The 21,094-nt window shown below is 44.2% G+C and overlaps 1 protein-coding gene across 1 annotated transcript in view; it reads left to right on the top strand.

The window, feature by feature from the left end:
* The window catches only part of VWA8 (von Willebrand factor A domain containing 8), a 616,504-nt gene that overhangs the window by 264,489 nt on the left and 330,921 nt on the right, over positions 1-21,094 (top strand). Inside the window, exons 19-20 of the mRNA XM_069758217.1 lie at positions 2,978-3,084; positions 3,930-4,036. Coding sequence (XP_069614318.1) covers positions 2,978-3,084; positions 3,930-4,036 — 214 coding nt within the window. The remainder of the gene's footprint in view (positions 1-2,977; positions 3,085-3,929; positions 4,037-21,094) is intronic.

Here is a 21,094-nt window from a genome sequence, read left to right as displayed (position 1 = left end):
CCGCGCCAATTCGTGGGAGGACTGCGCCTGTCGGGGGTTCGGGGTGCAGGATGTTGGAGGTTTGCACATGCTTGACGTAGCCGCAGCTCTGCTCCCTGTTCCCGGCGCCCCTGTTTGTCACTCGGGCTCCTCTGCTCCCTCTCCCGGGGGACCCTGCTCCTTCTCCCCGGCGCCCCAGCTCTCCGCACATGCAGGACTCCGGGTGCCCGCACACAATAGGTAGTCACAGGCCAGCATCCTTGCAGCCCCCTCTACCCTCCACTCTTTGTCCTCTCCTGGTCCCCGGCTACACGCACTGTCCAGACGCCTCCACGTTCCCTTCTGGTCGGTACACTCTCCCGCTCCTCTCTCCTGTACATCGGCAGTGATGGTGGAGACCACATCCCTTCCCGGAGTTCCTGCGTCGCTGATTGGTCAGAGCCCAGCCGTCCGCGACCAATCTGCGACGCAGGATTTCCAGGACAGACGGAAGTGCCCCTTAGACAAATATATATCTAATATATAAAGCTGAATGTGTGTGTGTATGTGTGTATGTCCGGGATTGGCATCTGCACCGTCGCTGCTACAGCCACAAAATTTTGCACAGTCACACGTCTGGACCCCGAGAGCGTCATAGGCTATGTTGTGAGGTGAAATTTTAACCCCGCGCTTTCCAATTCACCAAACAATTTTGCCCCTATTTACATAATGGGGAAAAAGTGAAAGGAAAAGTGTTGGAGGCAAATTGACAGCTGCCAGATGTGAACAAGGGGGACTTAAAGAGTAAGAGCGATAGTGCCAAAGAGTATATACCGTACAGTTGCTAAGGTGGGGCCCCGACATGGGATACTCACCACACACGGGGATATGAACACACACCCAAAATGCACCACACACTACCATGTGCTTGAACACATATACCACCCTCAGCACACATTTCACCACACATACACCAACCTCGCCATATAAAAGTCGAAACACAAAAATCGCCGCTCAAAACTCGCCACGCGCAAAACTCGTCACATGCAAAACTAGGCTCACGCAAAACTCGCCACACGTGCAAAACTCACCTCATGGATAACTCGCCACACGCAAAACTTGCACACTCGGAAAAATTTCCACATGCACAAAAGTTGCAACACATGTAAAAGTTTCCTCACACAAAACTTGCACATACTCAAAACGCACCACACATAAAACTTGCCACGTGCAAAACTCGCCATGCGCAAAACTTGCTGCACACAACTTGCTGTCACATGCAACTCAACACACAAAAAGTTGCTACACGCATGTCGCCACACAAAACTCATCTCACAAAATTCGCTACATGCATGTCGCCACATGCAACTCAACACACACAACTTGACACATGAAACTCGCCCTAAAACACACACAAGTCTGGTATTATTATTCAAAAATAAAAATCTGATTAATAAGCAGACAAACTACAAGAGCAACAAATGTACCATATAGGAAATACGGCAGCTGTCAGTCACATGACCTGTCTATTATGTGTATGTGTGAGCTAATATATACTGCCAGGGGGGAGGGCTTCCTGTTGACTGGGGATTTATCAGGCTGCCAATTTATCTTACAAATACTGAGGTAAAAATACTGACCAAATAACGGTCTAATACAGGAGGAGATGACACACAGATATATACTATATACAGGAGGAGATGAAACACAGGTATATACTATATACAGGAGAGATGAAACACAGGTATATACTATATACAGGAGGATATGACACACAGGTATATACTATATACAGGAGCAGATGACACCGGTATATACTATATACAGGAGCAGATGACACACAGGTATATGCTATATACTATACTATATACAGGAGGAGATGACACACGTATATACTATATACAGGAGGAGATGACATACAGGTATATACTATATACAGGAGGAGATGACACACAGTTATATACTATATACAGGAGGAGATGACATACAGGTATATATTATATAAAAGAGATGACACATAGGTATATAGAGGAGGAGATGACATACAGCAGGTATATACTATATACAGGGAAGATGACATACAGGTATATACTATATACAGGAGATGACATACAGGTATATACTATATATAGGAGGAGATGACTTAAAGGTATATAGTATATACAGAAGAGATGACATACAGGTATATACTATATACAGGAGGAGATGACATACAGCAGGTATATACTATTTACAGGGGAGATGACATACAGGTATATACTATATACAAGAGAAGACATAGGTGTATACTATATATGAGAGATGACAAACATGTATATACTGAGGTGAAAATGAGGGGTGTGAGGTGAAAATGAAAAGGTGTGAGTGCAAAATGAGAGGAGTGAGGGAAAATAGTGAAGTGATCGGAAAATGACAGATGTGAGGTCAAAATGACAAGTGTGAGGGGGAAAATAAGAGGTGTAAGGGAGAAAATGAGAGGCAAATGGGAAAATAAGAGACGTGAGGTGCTATAACTAACCACAGATATTTACTATGCCCAGGCAACGCCGGGCTCTTCAGCTAGTATCTATCTATCTATCTATCTATCTATCTATCTATCTATCTATCTATCTATATATATATAATTTTTTTTTTTTTTAAGGAAATAATTATTTGATCCCTTGCTGATTTTGTATGTTAGCCCACTGACAAAGCCATGCACAGTCTATACTTTTAAGGGTAGGTTAATCAGCAAGGGATCAAATAATTATTTCCTTCACTGTGTATTCACACCTTTAACTCCTTTAAAAAGGAAAGTGTAAAGGTGGCAGCAAGATCCATTCACATGAAAAAGGTTACTGTATATCATAATAAAGAGTTTGTTTCACGATATTTTATTTTATTTTCAGCGATTGATTGGAAGCCATCCTGGATAGTTTTTGGATTAACTGCACATTTCTAATACATTGTATGTACTTAGTTTCTCGCTTTATAAATTTGATCTCATTTTCAATACACTGTTATTGTAATGACTTCCTAGATTTTTGCCAAGTCTGGCTCGATCATCTCTACATAAAGCACTGATGGATTCAGGGATAGAGGAAGCTAGTGCAGAAATGGAAACTCTTCAAAATAAAGATTACAGCTGTAAGTATATTTGTCTTTTATTATATTGTTATAATTCTCACTTTAAAGGAAATCTGTCACCGCCTGGGACTCTTTTAATCTATTACTATGGGCATACATGCAATAGAATAGTTAAACTGGTCTTGCCGTGTGCCTTATTGCTGCTATCTAGATGTTGAGAAACGCACTTTAAATGTTTTAGATTAATGATTTCTTACAGGCTCCAGGGCGTGCAGTTTCTGGAGAAAAATCCCTGCTCTGTGACATAATCCCACGCATGCGCCATGCACTCGCGCGGTTATGGCTGCGTTATTCCCCCTTCTGTGGTCAGTGTCTTTATCCTGCTTATGCGCAGGCACCGGCGAGTCTCTGCTCTGAAGAGTGCTGGGATCACAGTCCCAAACATTACCATTGCTAACACACTATGCCATCATGGATTAAAATCCTGCAGGGCACGCAATGGCTAATTATTAAGTAGAAAGGCTTCACAAAGGTAGGGGAAATTGGTACTTTCATTATATACATGATATGTAAAAAAAGCAATAGTCCTTTGAACCCTTGTTTTCTGATTCCCATTCAAGTCTACAGGAGCATTAGAAAGACCCGAATGCTACTCAGTGTTTCGTTCTCTTGCAGTCTATGGGCAGCTCTGCATTTATTGGCGAACAGGGCTCATGGGCACTTTCCCCGTAGAAAACACTGTGCAAACCAGCATTTTTACTTGTTTGTACCAATGACAAAATGTGTTTGCTATTTTTCAATTTTAGTTGTTTCTTTTTTTTTTTTTAATATATTTATTCAACATATGTGTAAGAGGGAGAATTCATTATTGTACATCGTTGTAATACTTAATGCTATTTTTCTAGGTGAAATAAAATCTGGTATATTGAGACTTGGTAATGTTACTGTACCAGTATTTAATGCCGATGAGAAGATGAAAGTGCCGGATGTCCTGTTTTATGAAAATGCACAGGTAAGAAGCAGTGCCAATGTAAATGTATACATCCATCCAATGATAAATGTATGTCTGTGTGTGTATACGCGCACACATATGAGGGTGCAGAAGAAGGTATACAGTTTAAATAATATTTTGATTATCAAATGTGCATGGTTTTCTTGAATACACCTAATCTTTCATAACTCCCTAATAAAAAGCAAAAAATCCTTCATTTGGTTAATGTCTGGTGACCACTGTCTATTCAATCAGGTCTCGTCTACTTTTCTACTTATAACAAAAAAAATGAATCTAACATGACCTCTATGAAAATAATACAAACTCTTTACCTACATATGCACCCCATGTATATATGTGTGTGTTTTCTTTATCCCATGTTTGTTTTGTTACATTGTTAGTTAACTGGGTATAATTTCCACTAAAGGTACCGTCACACTCAGCGACGCTGCAGCGATATAGACAACGAGCCGATCGCTGCAGCGTCGCTGTTTAGGTCGCTGTAGAGACGTCAAACACGGCAACAGCTGAACGATGCAGGAGCGATCCAGTGACGTACTTATCGTTCTCGCTGGTTGTTAGCTCCATGAAAAAACATTGCAGGCATCGTTGCTTTTGCTGTCAAACATGACGATACACGCCGACCTGACGACCAAATAAAGTTCCGGACTTCTAGCTATGACCAGCGATGTCACAGCAGGATCCTGATCGCTGTTGCGTGTCAAACACAACGAGATCGCTATCCAGGAGGCTGCAACGTCACGGATCGCTGTCGTTCTCGTTCTAAAGTTGCTGAGTGTGAAGGTACCATAAGACACATTAGGGTAAGTTCGCACAGGGCAATTTTTGCTGCTATTTTTTCTGCATCAAAACCTCATTTTCTTGGCAGGAAAGAAGCTGCGTAAAAAATGCCGGTTAAGGTGCGTTTTTGGTGCGTTTTTTTTGGTGTGTTTTCTTTTTCTCTTTGTCCATGCTAATGTTCTTGGATTTTTAGCAGCAAATAATGATACCTGCGTTTTTGCTGCATTTTTTTCAACACCCATTCAAGTCAATGGGTGAAAAAACGCAGCAAAAACGCTGAAAGAAGGGACATGCTCTATGTCCAAAAAACGCAGCAAAGCACAAAATACTGATCAAACAAAAACCGATGTGTGTGCATGAGATTTCTGAAATCTCATAGGCTTTGCTGGTATTGTAAAAATCAGCTGAAAATTAGCATAAAAAAGCAGCAAAAACACCCCGTGTGAACTTACTCTTAAGGTACCTTCACACTAAACGACGCTGCAGCGATCCAGACAACGATCCGGATCGCTGCAGCGTCGCTGTTTGGTCGCTGGAGAGCTGTCACACAGACCGCTCTCCAGCGACCAACGATGCCGGTAACCAGGGTAAACATCGGGTTACTAAGCGCAGGGCCGCGCTTAGTAACCCGATGTTTACCCTGGTTACCATCCTAAAAGTAAAAAAAACAAACGCTACATACTTACCTACCGCTGTCTGTCCCCGGCGCTTTGCTTCTCTGCTCTGGCTGTGAGCGCCGGGCAGCCGGAAAGCAGAGCGGTGACGTCACCGCTCTGCTTTCCGGCCGCTGTGCTCACAGCCAGAGCAGAGAAGCAAAGCGCCGGGGACAGACAGCGGTAGGTAAGTATGTAGCGTTTGTTTTTTTTACTTTTAGGATGGTAACCAAGGTAAACATCGGGTTACTAAGCGCGGCCCTGCGCTTAGTAACCCGATGTTTACCCTGGTTACCAGCGAAGACATCGCTGAATCGGTGTCACACACGCCGATTCAGCGATGTCAGCGGGAGAGCCAGCGACGAAATAAAGTTCTGTCCCTCTAGCCCCGACCAACGACATCACAGCAGGATTCTGATCGCTGCTGCGTGTCAAACTAAACGATATCGCTAGCGAGGCCGCTGCAACGTCACGGATTGCTAGCGATATCGTTTAGTGTGAAGGTACCTTTAGAGGAGATTTATTCCAACTAATGCATTAGAAAGTTAATTAGTGGCGCAGCTGAGGAAACCATTTTTACTGAAATGACGCAAACTGTAAATATATATATTTTTTTTTTCTGGATGCAACGTATGTCTGGTTTAGCAGCATTATAACTCATTTGTCCTTGCCTTAATGTTATACAGAGTTTAAGGGTATGTGCACACGATGCAGATTTAGTGCAGAACTGCAGCAGATTTTTCTGCAGCAGAAACGCTGCAGAACTGCACTGTGATTTACAGTACAATGTAAATCAATGTGAAAAGAAAAAAGCTGTGCACATGGTGCAGAAAAATCTGCGCAGAAACGCTGCAGATTTCAAAGAAGTGCCTGTCACTTCTTTTGTGCAGTTCTGCAGCGTTTCTGCACCCCTCCATAATAGAAATCTGCAGGTGCGTTTTTGATGCGTTTTTTATGCGTTTTTTGTGCAGATTTGTGCTCAAAAAACGCATCAAAAACGCATCAAAAACGCATAAAAAACGCACCTGCAGATTCTGCCAGGAGATGCAGATTTAGTGCAGAACTGCAGCAGATTTTTCTGCACCAAATCTGCATCGTGTGCACACAGCCTAAGAGACAAATAAAAGGGAAATTGACAGACATTTATAATTTGGTATGGAATTAGAATAGGGTGATTGGTCTCACCATCATTGCTTTGCCTGGGGAGGCCTCTAAAGATAGAGGTTAAGAAGTCCTGGTGTCGGGATAGCACAATAATGCAGTTAGTTTTTATTATATAAAGCTGATTACACACTAAGGCTATATGCACACATTGCAGATTTTCCTGTGGAATTTTCTGTGTGGATTCTGCATCTCTTGGCAGAAAACGCAGGTCAAAATCTGCACTTTTTTTATGCTGATTTTGTGTGTTTTTTCCTGCTGATTAAGGGTATGTTCACACTATGCGGTTTTTACTGCGGAACCGCCGCGATTTTGCTGCTGCGGGTCCACAGCTGTTTTCCATGCAGGGTACAGTACAATGTTACCCTATGGAAAACAAAAACCGCTGTGCACACATTGCGGAAAATCCCGAAAAAAACCACGCTGAATTGCTGCGGAAAAAAAGAAGGACCATGTCACTTCTTTGTGCAGAATCGCAGCGATTCTGCACCCATAGAAATGCATTGATCCGCTTACTTCCCGCATGGGGCTGTGCCCACCATGCGGGAAGTAAGCGGATAATGTGCGGGTTATACCCGGGGTGGAGGAGAGGAGACTCTCCTCCAGGCCCCGGGAACCATATTTGTGGGTAAAAAAAAGAATTAAAATAAAAAATAATGATATACTCACCTCTGAAGTCTCAGCGCTGCACGCGGCCGTCCGGTCTCAGGTTTGCTATGCGACCAGGACCTGCGGTGACGTCGCGGTCACATGACCGTGACGTCACGAAGGTCCTGGTCGCACAGCATCTTTGGAACCGGACCGCCGCCTGCAGCGCCGAGGAGATCGGGACATCAGAGGGTGAGTATGTCATCATGATTTTATTATTTTTAACATTACTATTAATGCTGCATATTGCTGCATATGCAGCATCAATAGTAGGGGTAAATCCCGCAGCGGAACCCGCAGGACAAACCGCGATAAATCTGCAGGGATAACTGCAGCGGGTTTGCCCTGCAGATTTATCAAATCCGCTGCGGGAGAACCCGCAGGACAGGACGCAACGTGTGAATGTGGCCTTACTGCGGATTTCATGCGTTTTTACCCCTGTAGATTTCTGTTATGGAATGGAAAACTCAGAAACGCTGCAGATCCACACAAAGAAGTGACATGGTCCTTTTTTTTAATCCGCTGCGTTTTCCATGTGGAATTTTCCGCACCATTAGCACTGCATTATTTTTTGCCATTGATTTACATTGTACTGTAAATTACTTGCGGATCTGCAGCGTTTCTGCGCGGAAGAAAACACAGGAAATCTGCAACGTGTGCACATAGTGTAAATGTAGTAATAGAATAGGTTGTAATGGGCAGCTACTTTGGTTTACCTATGTTTCCAGAATTTTTCTCATGTTGTTTTTTTCAGCAGTTAAATTGATTTGTCCCTCTGTTTTACTCAGGAGGTAGAAAAGAAGCCATTACTAATATCAGAGGCGTATCTAGGGTTTCTGGCACCCGGGCCAAGAATTCATTTTGACGCTTCCCCCCTCCCTCCCCAGGACATATGTGATTTGCACACTTAGTCATGTACCGACGAGCCTCTCTCCCTAATGCTCTCAATATTCAGTGAAAAACTGAGAGAAGCAGAAGAGAAGCTCGATGTCACAGGACTATAAGTATGAAAATCACATATGAGTGAAGTGTCCATGTTATGACTACTGGAACCTTCAGAGCTGAACCCTGACATCGCAGGCTTCTGAATTCTCAAAACTAATGCACTGTACACTTTTAGGATTCTCACTTGCCAGTGGACAGCCATGTCAACATAAGTATGGGATTTGTATACTTCCGACCACATTCTGACTAGACGTGCCCGGCCTCGCTCAGTTCATTTTCATTGAGTGAGGCCACACATGTCTAGTCAGCACATGACCTCATGTATGTAAATCACCAGCACAAGAGAATCCTGACAGGGTGCAGTGCGCACTGTGAGAACTCAGAAGTCTGCAGACACAAAGAATGACTGCAAACTCATTACAAACCTGGACATCCCCTTTAATGCTCCTAACATAAATTAAAACATGAGAGTTAGTTAGTATCACAAATAACATTTACATCCAGGTACCTTATAGATGACGACGTCTCTGGAGTCATTCTCCTTTTCTTCATCTTGTCCAGACCCCATGATGAGTTTTCTCATCCACAGCCGTCTCTGCAGACTTCCATCTTCTCCGCTCTTTTGCAGAAAATCTCCATGATGCCCTTAAAGATAGAAGTGTCATTATAATGCTCCTGAATAAAAAATTGCCCCTCAACTATATTGTCTGCACAAAGTATGACCCCCACACTGTCCCTCTTGTGGTACATGCGCTTCACACTGACCTCTCCTTTCCATACCGGCCCCCTCTTCACATTGTCCTCTCACACTGTATCCCCCTATAGGGCTCAGTATTTATACTGTACTCTCATCACACTCCCCCTCCTTGGTATACTGTCCCCTCCTGGCTGTGCCCTTACACTGTCCCCCCATGCTACGACCCCACTAATCAGTTTCTATTCTGTGCCCACTCACTTTTCTCCCCCCATGTCTCCTCACACTGTTCCCCTCCCTCCTCATACTGTCTCCTCTCACATCCCCCTGTTCACCATACTATCTCCTCATATATTTACCCCCTCACTTTCTATACTGCCTGCTCACCTGAGTCCCCATACTGTGTCTGCACACATCCCATCACCCTCACTCCCCGTACTCTGTCCACATATATTTTTCACATTTCTACTCATACTATGTCCACATACATTCCCCTGTCACTCCTCATACTGTCTTCACCCATCCCCATACTGTTTCCTCACATATGCCCCCCATTCCCCAGTACTGTTTCTTCATACATGCCCCCTATTCCCCAGTACTGTTTCCTCATACATGCCCCCAATTCCCCTGTACTGTTTCCTCATACATGCTCCCAATTCCCCTGTACTGTTTCCTCATACATGCCCCCAATTCCCCCGTACTGTTTCCTCATGCATGCCCCCATTCTCCTGTACTGTTTCCTCATATATGCCCATTATTTTCCTCTACTCTACCCCATCATTGCTCTCTTAACCACCTCCATCTTTGCCTACTCCACCACCATCATTATCTCCCCACCACCCCATATTTTCCCATTCCACAACCTCCATCATTTCCTCTTTCCCCAGCACTCCCATCATTGCCCATTCCACCACCTCCATCATTTCCTCATTTGCCTTTACCACCATATCCATCATTTTCTCTTCCCCCACCATCCCCATCATTGCCCTTTCCACCACCATCATCATTGTCCTTTCCACCGCCATAACCATACTTGCCCATTCCACCACCTCCATCATTTTCTCACACTCCAATATCATCAGCGTGCTTTCCACCACCACCATCCTTGTCCATTCTACCACCTCCATCATTTCTCCCCCCCATTATTGCCCTTTCCACCACCTCCATGATTTCCTCCTCCCTCACCATCATTGCATTCTCCCCCCACCCCCATCATTGCCCATTCCACCTCCATCATTGCCTCCCCCCACCCCCATCATTGCCCATTCCACCTCCATCATTGCCACCTCCATCATTGCCCATTCCACCACATCCATTATTTCCTCCTCCCCCTCCATCCCAATTATTGCCCTCTCCCCGTCAGCCCCATCATTGCCCTCACCTCTCCTCCCCGTACACACAAAACCATTTACGTCTCTCCACATTCACCCGCAGCTCTATGCATGCACGCACACACAACACACACAGCACCTCTCACTTATATACACACACGCACAACACACACACAGCACCTCTCACCTACATACACACATACACAACACACACACAGCACCTCTCACCTACATACACACATACACAACACACACACAGCACCCCTCACCTCTTTATATACACACACACACACAATTTACTACCGATCGTTGCCCCTGGCCTCTGCTCCCTCCCTATCCTGGCTGCAGGCTCCATATAGCTGACTGACCCTCCAACCCAACCAGCCCCCTTAAATATCAAACATAATCTGATTCTAAGTTCGGTGGGTGTCTTCAGCTCCATTACCTGGCCGGTCCCCGCGGTCTGGAGCTGGAGTTAACTTACCACCGTCCCACAACACTGCAACGCAGCAGCCTGTGCTTCGCTTGCCCTGCTGTGTCTGTGAAGAGTGACGTCACCGCTGCTGGCGCTTCACTGATGCGGAAGTGCCAGCGGCGATCAGTGGCACCTCAGCGGTCGTCAGGGCTTAAACTTAGAAGGGATCACAGATTCACAACAGGCAAGCCAAGGGTACTGGCGATAGCGCCGGCACAGCCACTGCGTCGCTGTACTCCTTGGGATTCGACGATGACGTGCAGCACTTTCTCAAATTGACAGCCGCTTAGAGAACGAGATTATCTGAAACTGTGGGGGCCGCACAATGCCGCCGACAAGGAGCCTCCTTAGACCGCCGCATCATCAAGCGGCCCGCTGGCGCCCCTCTGTCGGGTGCGCCCAGGGCACATGCCCCGGCGGCCCCCCCGGTTACGCCTCTGACTAGTATTGACAGGATGGGAGATATAGTTGATGGCTTATTGACTGTTCTGAGTGATATGAGGTCGTATTTTACACAAGGGTTGGCTGAGGCTTGTCTACACCGCCAAGCTGTAATTTTCTAAGGACTTTGGCTGACCTACTTCCACATGACCTGTTTCTTGTGTCTCCAGTGAAAGCATCATTTAGCTTGAGAAAAAGCAAGAGGGGTGGGAGGCAAAGAGAAAATCGTTGCATTCTGTACATCAATCACAGGGAGACTCTATTTAGAATATGTATGCATGCAGTTAAGCCAACTAATTTGTGCATCGAAGTGTGATATTGTCCTCTAGGTAATACAAATATCAGCATCGAGAGGGAAGGTGGGTAAGATCATATTTTGGCAACATCATGTTGCTTGTAATTAGTAGTAACACATTTTTAAAACAATTTGTTTGGTCATAATATCCATTGTAAGAGATTTTACCTTAACGAGAACCTGTCTTCACGGTTATGCCATAATGGCACTGGTATTCTGATTTAATACACACTTTCAGTGAAGAAATCATAGCATTGTTTTTATAATTATTATTATAAGTTTTAAAGTCTGTGCATCAGGTCGGGCCTGTGGGGTAGGACTGTGGGTAGGGTCTTTGGCTTTGCCATGGCCCCTCAGCTGTCTATCTTCTTCCTTATATAAATTGCGCGCCGGCCCCGTTCTTGCCGCAGGCGGCACTTGTGCAGATTGAGCTCATAATAAAATGGATGCGCAGATTGTTTTTCTGCTAGTCTTGAGGAAAATCTCCCAGAAGGAAGATCTCAAACTGCACATGCGTCAACACTGGTGCCATTTTCTTGAAGACGGGCAGGAAATCAACCTGTGCTTGTGTCGTTACGACTCCATTTTTTTGTAGCCCATCGAGAGCAGCTCGGACGGTGCCTGCGCAGAGTTTAAATAAGAGGATAGACTGTAGAGGGACCATGGCAGAACCAAAGACTCAACCCACAGTCCCGGGATAGCCCCGATGCATGTACACCAAAACATCTAATGATGACATTTATGAAAAACAGGCTACTTGTTTCTTCACTGAAAGTGTGTATTAAATCAGTATACCAGCACCATTACGGCAATACCTTTAGTTTAATATGTATAACCTTGATGACAGGTTCTCTTTAAATGCCTTCTATATGGGTCTAGGGCAGATTAATTGACACTGTACTAGGGGAAATGATTTTTCATATATTGGTTTCTGTTATTAAAAAACAACAACAAAAAAGACAGACAGGTTGACACCATTAGGCTGTGTGCACACGTCCCGGATTTTTTACGTTTTTTAAGCGGTTTTCGCTATAAAAACGCGATAGAACTGCGAAAAAAGCGCATCCATTAAGCATCCTATTAATAGAATGCAATCCACAATTTTTGTGCACATGTGTTTTTTTTCCTCAAAAAAACGCATCGCGGTAAGAAACAGCATGTTCATGAATTTTGCTGATTTTTTGCGGATTTCCCACTATTTAATGTATTGGGAAGCTCCGGAAAAAAATTCGAAAATTCTGGTTTTGTTCAGGAAATTTCTGCAAAGAATCCGGACGTATGCACATAGCCTTATACTGATTAAAATGATACCTGGGTTGGTGAAATCCGTCTTGTGGTTCGTACTCCGGGGCGGCCTGTGGGGGGGGTCTTCATGTGGTGCTCTGATTAGGTTTTCATGTATATGGCTTCTGACAGGATACTATTTTACGTAATGACTATTCTATACTATATATTTTTTTAAAAAAAAGGAGGCAGGAGAACGCCGATAGATTCTACTGCGCTGGCGCAGCCGGCGCCATTTTAGTGGAGACAATTTTTTTTCCTAACAAGATGGCGCCGCCTGCGCAGTAGCTATATTATGGAAGACACGTGGCACAGCTGTGAGGTGCACAAAGAAGGTTCCCAAACCAGTAGCAATAAGAAATAGACTTTGGCACTCAACTTCAATATGTCGTAATTTTTATTAGCAGCCACTCGTACAGACGTTTCGGTCAGTATTATTGACCTTCCTCAGTGTACTTATGATCAGAGTTAGCAAGGATGTGGCTCAAAATTTGTAGTAAAGGTCCTAATGTAAATGTATAAGGGAGGTCCTAAAACAGATCCCATATGTCGGTCCCAATAAGGGTAATGGGTAAGGGTAATATCCAATGTTGGTTTTTCGTTATGGTAAGTAAAGCCTATGGAAGTGGAGATATTATATGGGCCGAACAGGTGGGTCACAAAAGACCTCTTACCTAAGATAGATAGTAACTGAATGTAGAACAAGCGAATGTATCATATGGATCTAATAGGTGGACCAAGGAACATCTTTTACCCAGGATTGGAAGTCGTTACATACGGACCAAAGTAAATGGAGCAGGAATATGTCCCTGTCCTAGAACGGATGATTAAGAGAAACGCGGTGTCCACCGCTAGTTTGGAGGTCACCTTTGGTCCGTATGTAACGACTTCCAATCCTGGGTAAAAGATGTTCCTTGGTCCACCTATTAGATCCATATGATACATTCGCTTGTTCTACATTCAGTTACTATCTATCTTAGGTAAGAGGTCTTTTGTGACCCACCTGTTCGGCCCATATAATATCTCCACTTCCATAGGCTTTACTTACCATAACGAAAAACCAACATTGGATATTACCCTTACCCATTACCCTTATTGGGACCGACATATGGGATCTGTTTTAGGACCTCCCTTATACATTTACATTAGGACCTTTACTACAAATTTTGAGCCACATCCTTGCTAACTCTGATCATAAGTACACTGAGGAAGGTCAATAATACTGACCGAAACGTCTGTACGAGTGGCTGCTAATAAAAATTACGACATATTGAAGTTGAGTGCCAAAGTCTATTTCTTATTGCCTGCGCAGTAGCGTCTATTGGCGTTCGCCAATAGCTGCTACTGTGCAGCCAGCACCATCTTGCAGGAGGCTTTTTTTAAAATAATATATTTATTGCACCAATTAACTGAATTATATGCACATTAAACAGACAACACAAGAAATAGACCAAAAAAAGGGGATTACCCAAGGCAATGGATTACATGTAAAAAAAATACAAATTTTATTGATAAACACCAATGGACACAGAAAAAACCTCATGGAGCACACAATTAAAAACATTTAAAATTGGTCACACATGTGACCTACACACAATAACAAGTGGCCCATAATGGAGCCTTTATTTGATCAAAACAGCATAATATGTCATTGTCAGTGGCGTAGGAAGGGGGGTGTGGGGGGGGGGGGGGGGGGGGGGCGGGTTGCCCCGGGCGGCACAATGCGGGGGGCGGGCATCTAGCCCTGCTGGCACAAGCATCTTTTCAGTGAGTGCAAGGCCAGGCAGTGCAGGCACATCGGGGTTAAGAATGCAGCCAGGTGACATTGTTTGTGGGCGGAGAGTTCTCCTGCTCTGCTCTCCCACCCGCCCCTCGCTGGCTGCTGAACTTATCAGGACAGATGCAGATTCCGGAGGAGCTCCTTGCCGCCCTGAGGTATTCTGACAGTCTGGGTGAGCTGGGGCGGCCACAGCTGATATACTGTATATTATATACTTCAGCAGCCGCCCAGGCCCCCAGCACCTGTCCTGTATATGTATATACTGTATCTGTACAGCCTGCATGACAGTATATATAATATATATACAGGACAGGTGCTGGGGGCCTGAGCGGCTGCTGAAATATATACACTGCACAGTACCATCACTCCCCTGTATATATACACTGCACAGTACCACTGCCCTGTCTATATACACTGCACAGGACCACTGCCCTGTCTATATACACTGCACAGTACCACTCCTCCTGTATATATACATTGCACAGGACCACTGCCCTGTATATATACACTGCACAGGACCACTGCCCTGTATATATACACTGCACAGGACCACTGCCCTGTATATATACACCGCACAGTACCACTGCCCTGTCTATATACACTGCACAGTACCACTGCCCTGTCTATATACACTGCACAGGACCACTGCCCTGTATATATACACCGCACAGTACCACTGCCCTGTATATATACACTGCACAGTACCACTGCCCTGTCTATATACACTGCACAGGACCACTGCCCTGTCTATATACACTGCACAGTACCACTCCCCTGTATATATACACCGCACAGTACCACTGCCCTGTATATATACACTGCACAGTACCACTGCCCTGTCTATATACACTGCACAGGACCACTGCCCTGTATATATACACCGCACAGTACCACTGCCCTGTCTATATACACTGCACAGTACCACTGCCCTGTCTATATACACTGCACAGGACCACTGCCCTGTATATATACACCGCACAGGACCACTGCCCTGTCTATATACACTGCAGAGGACCACTGCCCTGTATATATACACCGCACAGTACCACTGCCCTGTATATATACACTGCACAGTACCACTGCCCTGTCTATATACACTGCACAGGACCACTGCCCTGTCTATATACACTGCACAGGACCACTGCCCTGTATATATACACCGTACAGTACCACTCCTCCTGTATATATACACTGCACAGTACCACTCCTCCTGTATATATACACTGCACAGTACCACTCCTCCTGTATATATACACTGCACAGTACCTCTCCTCCTATCCTGTATATATACACTGTAGAATTTACAATAGCTGTCACTCATGTTAGAAGTGAAATCTGGCATTGTACTATACCTAGATTTCTCTGCGGTATCTGGGCATCATGAATCGTGGTATGTGTTAAAGGGGGGACCCACTGAGACTCTTTTGCCCGGGGCCCTCAAAAACCTGGAGCCGGCCCTGGGGGTGGGTCACTGGGCCGGCGCTGCAGCTGTTTAACGCTATTGACGTGCGGGCCCGCGCCCGCACGTCAATAGTTAACAGCCGCCAGCCAATCTGAGGCTGGCAGCTGACGTCAGTCCCAGTGTGCATGTCGCCGGCGTCTGACATCATTGTCAGTCGCCGGCGAGTGCACGTTTCAGCTGCGTGGAGAGAGCAGGAGCACGGTCAGGTAAGCAGAACTTGTTTTTTTTTTGCAGTCCCGATCATGTGATGGTAACATTCACCAGCGAAACAATTTAACTTCTCCATCTGAGTTCTTAATCCTGCTGGGGGGGCGCCAAGCTCGGGAACAGCCCCGGGCGGCAAAAGCTCTAGCTACGCCTCTGGTCATTGTGTACCTTCTGAAAGCACACTTAGGGTACCGTCACACAGTGGCATTTTGATCGCTACGACGGCACGATTCGTGACGTTCTAGCGATATATCCATGACGTTCCAGCGATCTCGCTGTGTCTGACACGCTCCTGCGATCAGGGACCCCGCTGAGAATCGTACGTCGTAGCAGATCGTTTGAAACTTTCTTTCATCGTCTAGTGTCCCGCTGTGGCGGCATGATCGCATGGTGTAACAAAGGTGTGCACGATATTGTATACGATGTGCGCATAGTAACCAACGGCTTCTACATCGCACATACGTCATGAAATTATCGCTCCAGCGTCGTACATTGCAAAGTGTGACAGCAGTCTACGACGCTGGAGCGATATTGTTACGATGCTGGAGCGTCACGGATCGTGCCGTCGTAGCGATCAAAATGCTACTGTGTGACGGTACCCTTACTTGTTATTTTTGTTGGTCTGAAGGGAATTTAATCTAACACAGTATATGGGTTCCCACAAGCCTTTTTTTTTTTTTTGTCAGGCTTGATTGCAATAGGTTTTGGTTGCTTATATTTGATCTGCTATGGTATTTAGTTAAGCCTGCCAGTGATAATCATTCATGTACTGATATTTAACAGATATAACTATATCTTCAAGGCAGTGACACGTCACCTGATAGCTCAGGATTGCTGTTCATGCAGACATCTCTACTGTGCTCATTAAAACTAGCCTTTGTATTTTGTCTGGGGAGTGTTTGTGTTAAGGGGGAGGGCTCCATTATGGGCCACTTGTTATTGTGTGTAGGTCACATGTGTGACCAATTTTAAATGTTTTTAATTGTGTGCTCCATGAGGTTTTTTTCTGTGTCCATTGGTGTTTATCAATAAAATTTGTATTTTTTTTACATGTAATCCATTGCCTTGGGTGATCCCCTTTTTTTAGTCTATTTCTTGTGTTGTCTGTTTATGGTTCATTCTAATATAGACCAGGTTGGATCCCTGTTCCTTCTGTGGTGCCCCCGCTCTATTTACTGAATTATATGCACATTTTACATGCGGATCATGCTGCAGCGCAGGCGACAGGTGCTGGTGTTTTTTTTTTCAATATAATCATTATGTAAGATAGGGGCAGGGCAGTGAGGGATCAGTGACCTGTCCGAAGCCATACAGATGAATACCTAAGCAGAGCACCACCTGAAGACCCCCTCAGGCTGCCCTGGAGCACGAGCATATCGTTAACTCAAAACTGAAAATAAAGATTAAACAACAACTACAAGGCAGATCTCATCACCCAGGTGTAATTTTAATCAGTATAACGGTGCCAACCTGACAGTGTCTGTAGGTTACTCAGCACATTTCTGCTGACAGGTTCCCTTTAAAAGCAATTTTTTTTTAAAGCCAGTACCCGGCATATGGAACATGAGCAATATTATTGTTTCTGGTCTTTTGGGGACTGTTACTCTGGTAACTTCTAGAATCACCTCAAGTGCTCTCTCCCAACACCGTGCAAGGACTGGGCAAAACAACCAGATGTGGGCCATTTTGTCCTCATGTGCTCTACAGCGCCAATACAGGTTGGAAACCACTTAAGCAGAACCACAGGAACCCGGTACAATCTGGACACAATTTTATAGTTTGTCTCCTGAGCTTTGGTTGTGATGAGGGATTTATGGGAAATATGGAAGCATCTCCTCAACTGTTCAAATGGGATTTTCAATTGTAGCTCAGTTTTCCAGGCCCTGCAAAAGTGGGGAAGATATTCCAATTCAGGAGTTAAAAGGAATTTGCATGAAATTTAGACCATGTTTTGGCATTGAAGAGGCAATGCACAATTTTTCAAATAGGGATAAGGGACATGCAAAATCAGTACTCCTATTGAAGGTGCGAAAAAAGTGTTCGTTTAGTGTACTCAAAGCATTTGGTCAACGTGGGGGTCCCACCTCGTAAAATAGCTGACAAAGGAAGGATAGATTCTTGAGGAGCAATTTATTATAAACAAATGTTGTTGTTTTTTTTTAGCTATTTAGAAATGCATTGGATGAAGAGCCTGGCGGAAATCTAGGGTTATCGGTAATAGGTGTTAGGGGACCTTGAGAAACAATTAATGGTTCCTTAGTGGTTAATAAGTGGTTCCTTAGTGTTAATTGAGTTTATGGATTTAAGAGTGTTGTTCACACTGAATGATAATGGAACATCCTTATTTTGAACAATAAGGGGCCAGATCTAGGGAATCAAGAGAATTAATTACTGTTCCACACAGTAAGGTCCTTATCCAATCTAGATAGATAAATTTGAAAGTTCATAGTGAACAACCTGGAGAGGTCAGAGGGGATGCAAATGCCCAGATAGCTGATTTAGTCGCTAGCAGGTCATTTAAAGGGGAAGTTGTCCTTCAAGTTTTTAATATTATGTAATGGTAATGACTAGTGATAAGCGAATACATTCAACAATTTGTTACTCGCACGAATAGTATGGTATTCGGGCTATTCGTTACTGGGCGAGTAATTAGGTATTCGCCTCAGTATATTCGAGTGACCTGCCCAGCATGTTTGGTGCTTTATTTATAGCTAATGAACATGATGGGCTGACTTGCCAATCACAGTAAGGCTGTGTGCACACGTTCAGGATTTTTTGTGTTTTTTTTTCGCTATAAAAACGCTTAAAAAACGCATACATATGCATCCCATCATTTATGCATTCTGCAATTTTTGTGCATATGTTGCGTTTTATTCCGCAAAAAACAAAACAAAACAGATCGCTGTAAAAAACGCAGCATGTTCATTAATTTTGCGGATTTTTTGCGGATTTCCTACTATATTATTGCACTGGGAACCTCCGGAAAAAAACGCGAGAAAAAAGCGAAAAAAAAAAAAAAAAAAACGCATGCGGATTTCTTGCATAAAAATGTCCAGTTTTGTTCATGAAATTTCTGCAAGGATTCCTGACGTGTGCACATAGCCTAATGCTGGCACCATCTTTGGTGTGGCATTACTGTGATTGTCTGGCCTTCCAGCATCATAGGGACTATTTAAATGCTGTCGGCGCCATCTTCTTCACATTGCAGCTGGAAACAGCGTAGTTTCAGGTAGGGAAAGTGATAGGAGGTTACAGTGAGAGTTATTTATTCCAAAAAGCCCTTTTAGGCTATGTGCACATGTCAGGAGTCCTTGCAGAAGTTTCCTGAACAAAAACCGTCATTTTCTGCAAGAAATCCACATGCTTCTTTCTCGCGTTTTTTTGCGGATTTTTTGTTTTTTTTTTCCAGAGGTTCCCAATGCAATAATATAGTGGGAAATCCGCAAAAATCCACAAAATTAATGAACATGCTGCGTTTTTTACCGCAATCTGTTTTTTTTTTCAAAAATTGCGGAATGCATTGTAAATGATGGGATGCATATGTATGCGTTTTTTAAGCCTTTTTATAGCAAAAAATCCTGAACATGTGCACAGCCTTAAGAGCTGAAGATTATCAAAATTACTTGTTTGCTAGGTGGGGTTTTAAGTAGGGAGATATTTTATCAGAGGGAGGGAGGGTGAGTGAAAGGGAGGCACCTGGGTGTTCTCATCATTGCAAATGCATGCTGCAGCTTTCTGCTATTTTCTCTTAAAATACCTAATATTTGTCTAGCTGTTGTGCGACTGGTGCATTCCAGGTAGAGATAATCTTGCGTAAACGCATATCTCGACATGTTGGAATTGTATGCAGTGCCAAAATTTCCAGAAGGTGTCCACTTTCAACAGGGCATCGCTCCTCCACACTACGCCACCATTGTTCGTGAGTTTCTGCATAGAACATTCCCCCTGCGGTGGATAGGCAGGGGGTTCTGTCAAGCCATAGCCACCACGATCCCCGGATCTGACGCCCTTAGACTTTTACTTTTGAGGTTATGTGAAGCAACATGTGTACATTGAACGTATCAACGACATTAATCACTTAAAACAGACAATCACAGACATTATGCACTCTGTTACACCAGACGTCCTTACCTGCGTGTGGCAAGAACTTCACTATCATTTGGATGTGTGTGGGGCAACTAATTGAGCCCACATCGAACTGCACTGAATAGGTATGAAACTTGAAGAGTTTTTCTTTTATTTGAAGCAGATTTCACATTTCTATCGTTTTTTTTGTTGCTTTACAGTGCCTGGACAAAAGTGCACCATGACTTTACGGACACACTGTATATGCTGCTAGTTCTAAAATCTTACTCGCACATCCCTGTATAATGGGAAATTCGACATAATACCTCTGTTAGCCTACGCCATATACTGCTCATATACGCAGCACCCCCCCAGTAGGTTGGCGGAACACATGGGTTGAAAATCTGTCTGGCGTTGAAACCAATGGCCCTTCCCCTGTGTCACGTCATTCCCTCTCTGCTGTCCAGGAAGAAGGTGCTGAGGCCTCCTGTTCACAACCTGCACAGACACAACAATCAGCAACCACGTCCAGTTCATTGAATTTTTTTGTCACCATATATGTCTGTTCACAAATTGTTAGAAACATACATATTCGTTAGCAATTTACTTTGTCTGGTGCTGGGCAACAACCATTGCTGACTTTTCCCAGGCTCCTAAATGAGACTTGTCTCTTTATTAAACTGTTGCTTCCCTTACATTTTCTAAATTAGAGTCTTTACAAAAAAAATGGTGGTGGGGTATTAGACGTGCTTAAAACATACAGAAACTGGCCAACAGACTGGGTTAATACGCTCCACAGACCTATTCAGGCCACAGCCTTACACATATTGGAACATG

The sequence above is a fragment of the Ranitomeya imitator genome, chromosome 3 (genome assembly GCF_032444005.1).
Source record: "Ranitomeya imitator isolate aRanImi1 chromosome 3, aRanImi1.pri, whole genome shotgun sequence".
In the NCBI taxonomy this organism is placed as follows: Eukaryota; Metazoa; Chordata; class Amphibia; order Anura; family Dendrobatidae; genus Ranitomeya; species Ranitomeya imitator.
Note: the sequence above shows the minus strand (reverse complement) of the source record. Positions and strands in the feature narration are given on the sequence as shown.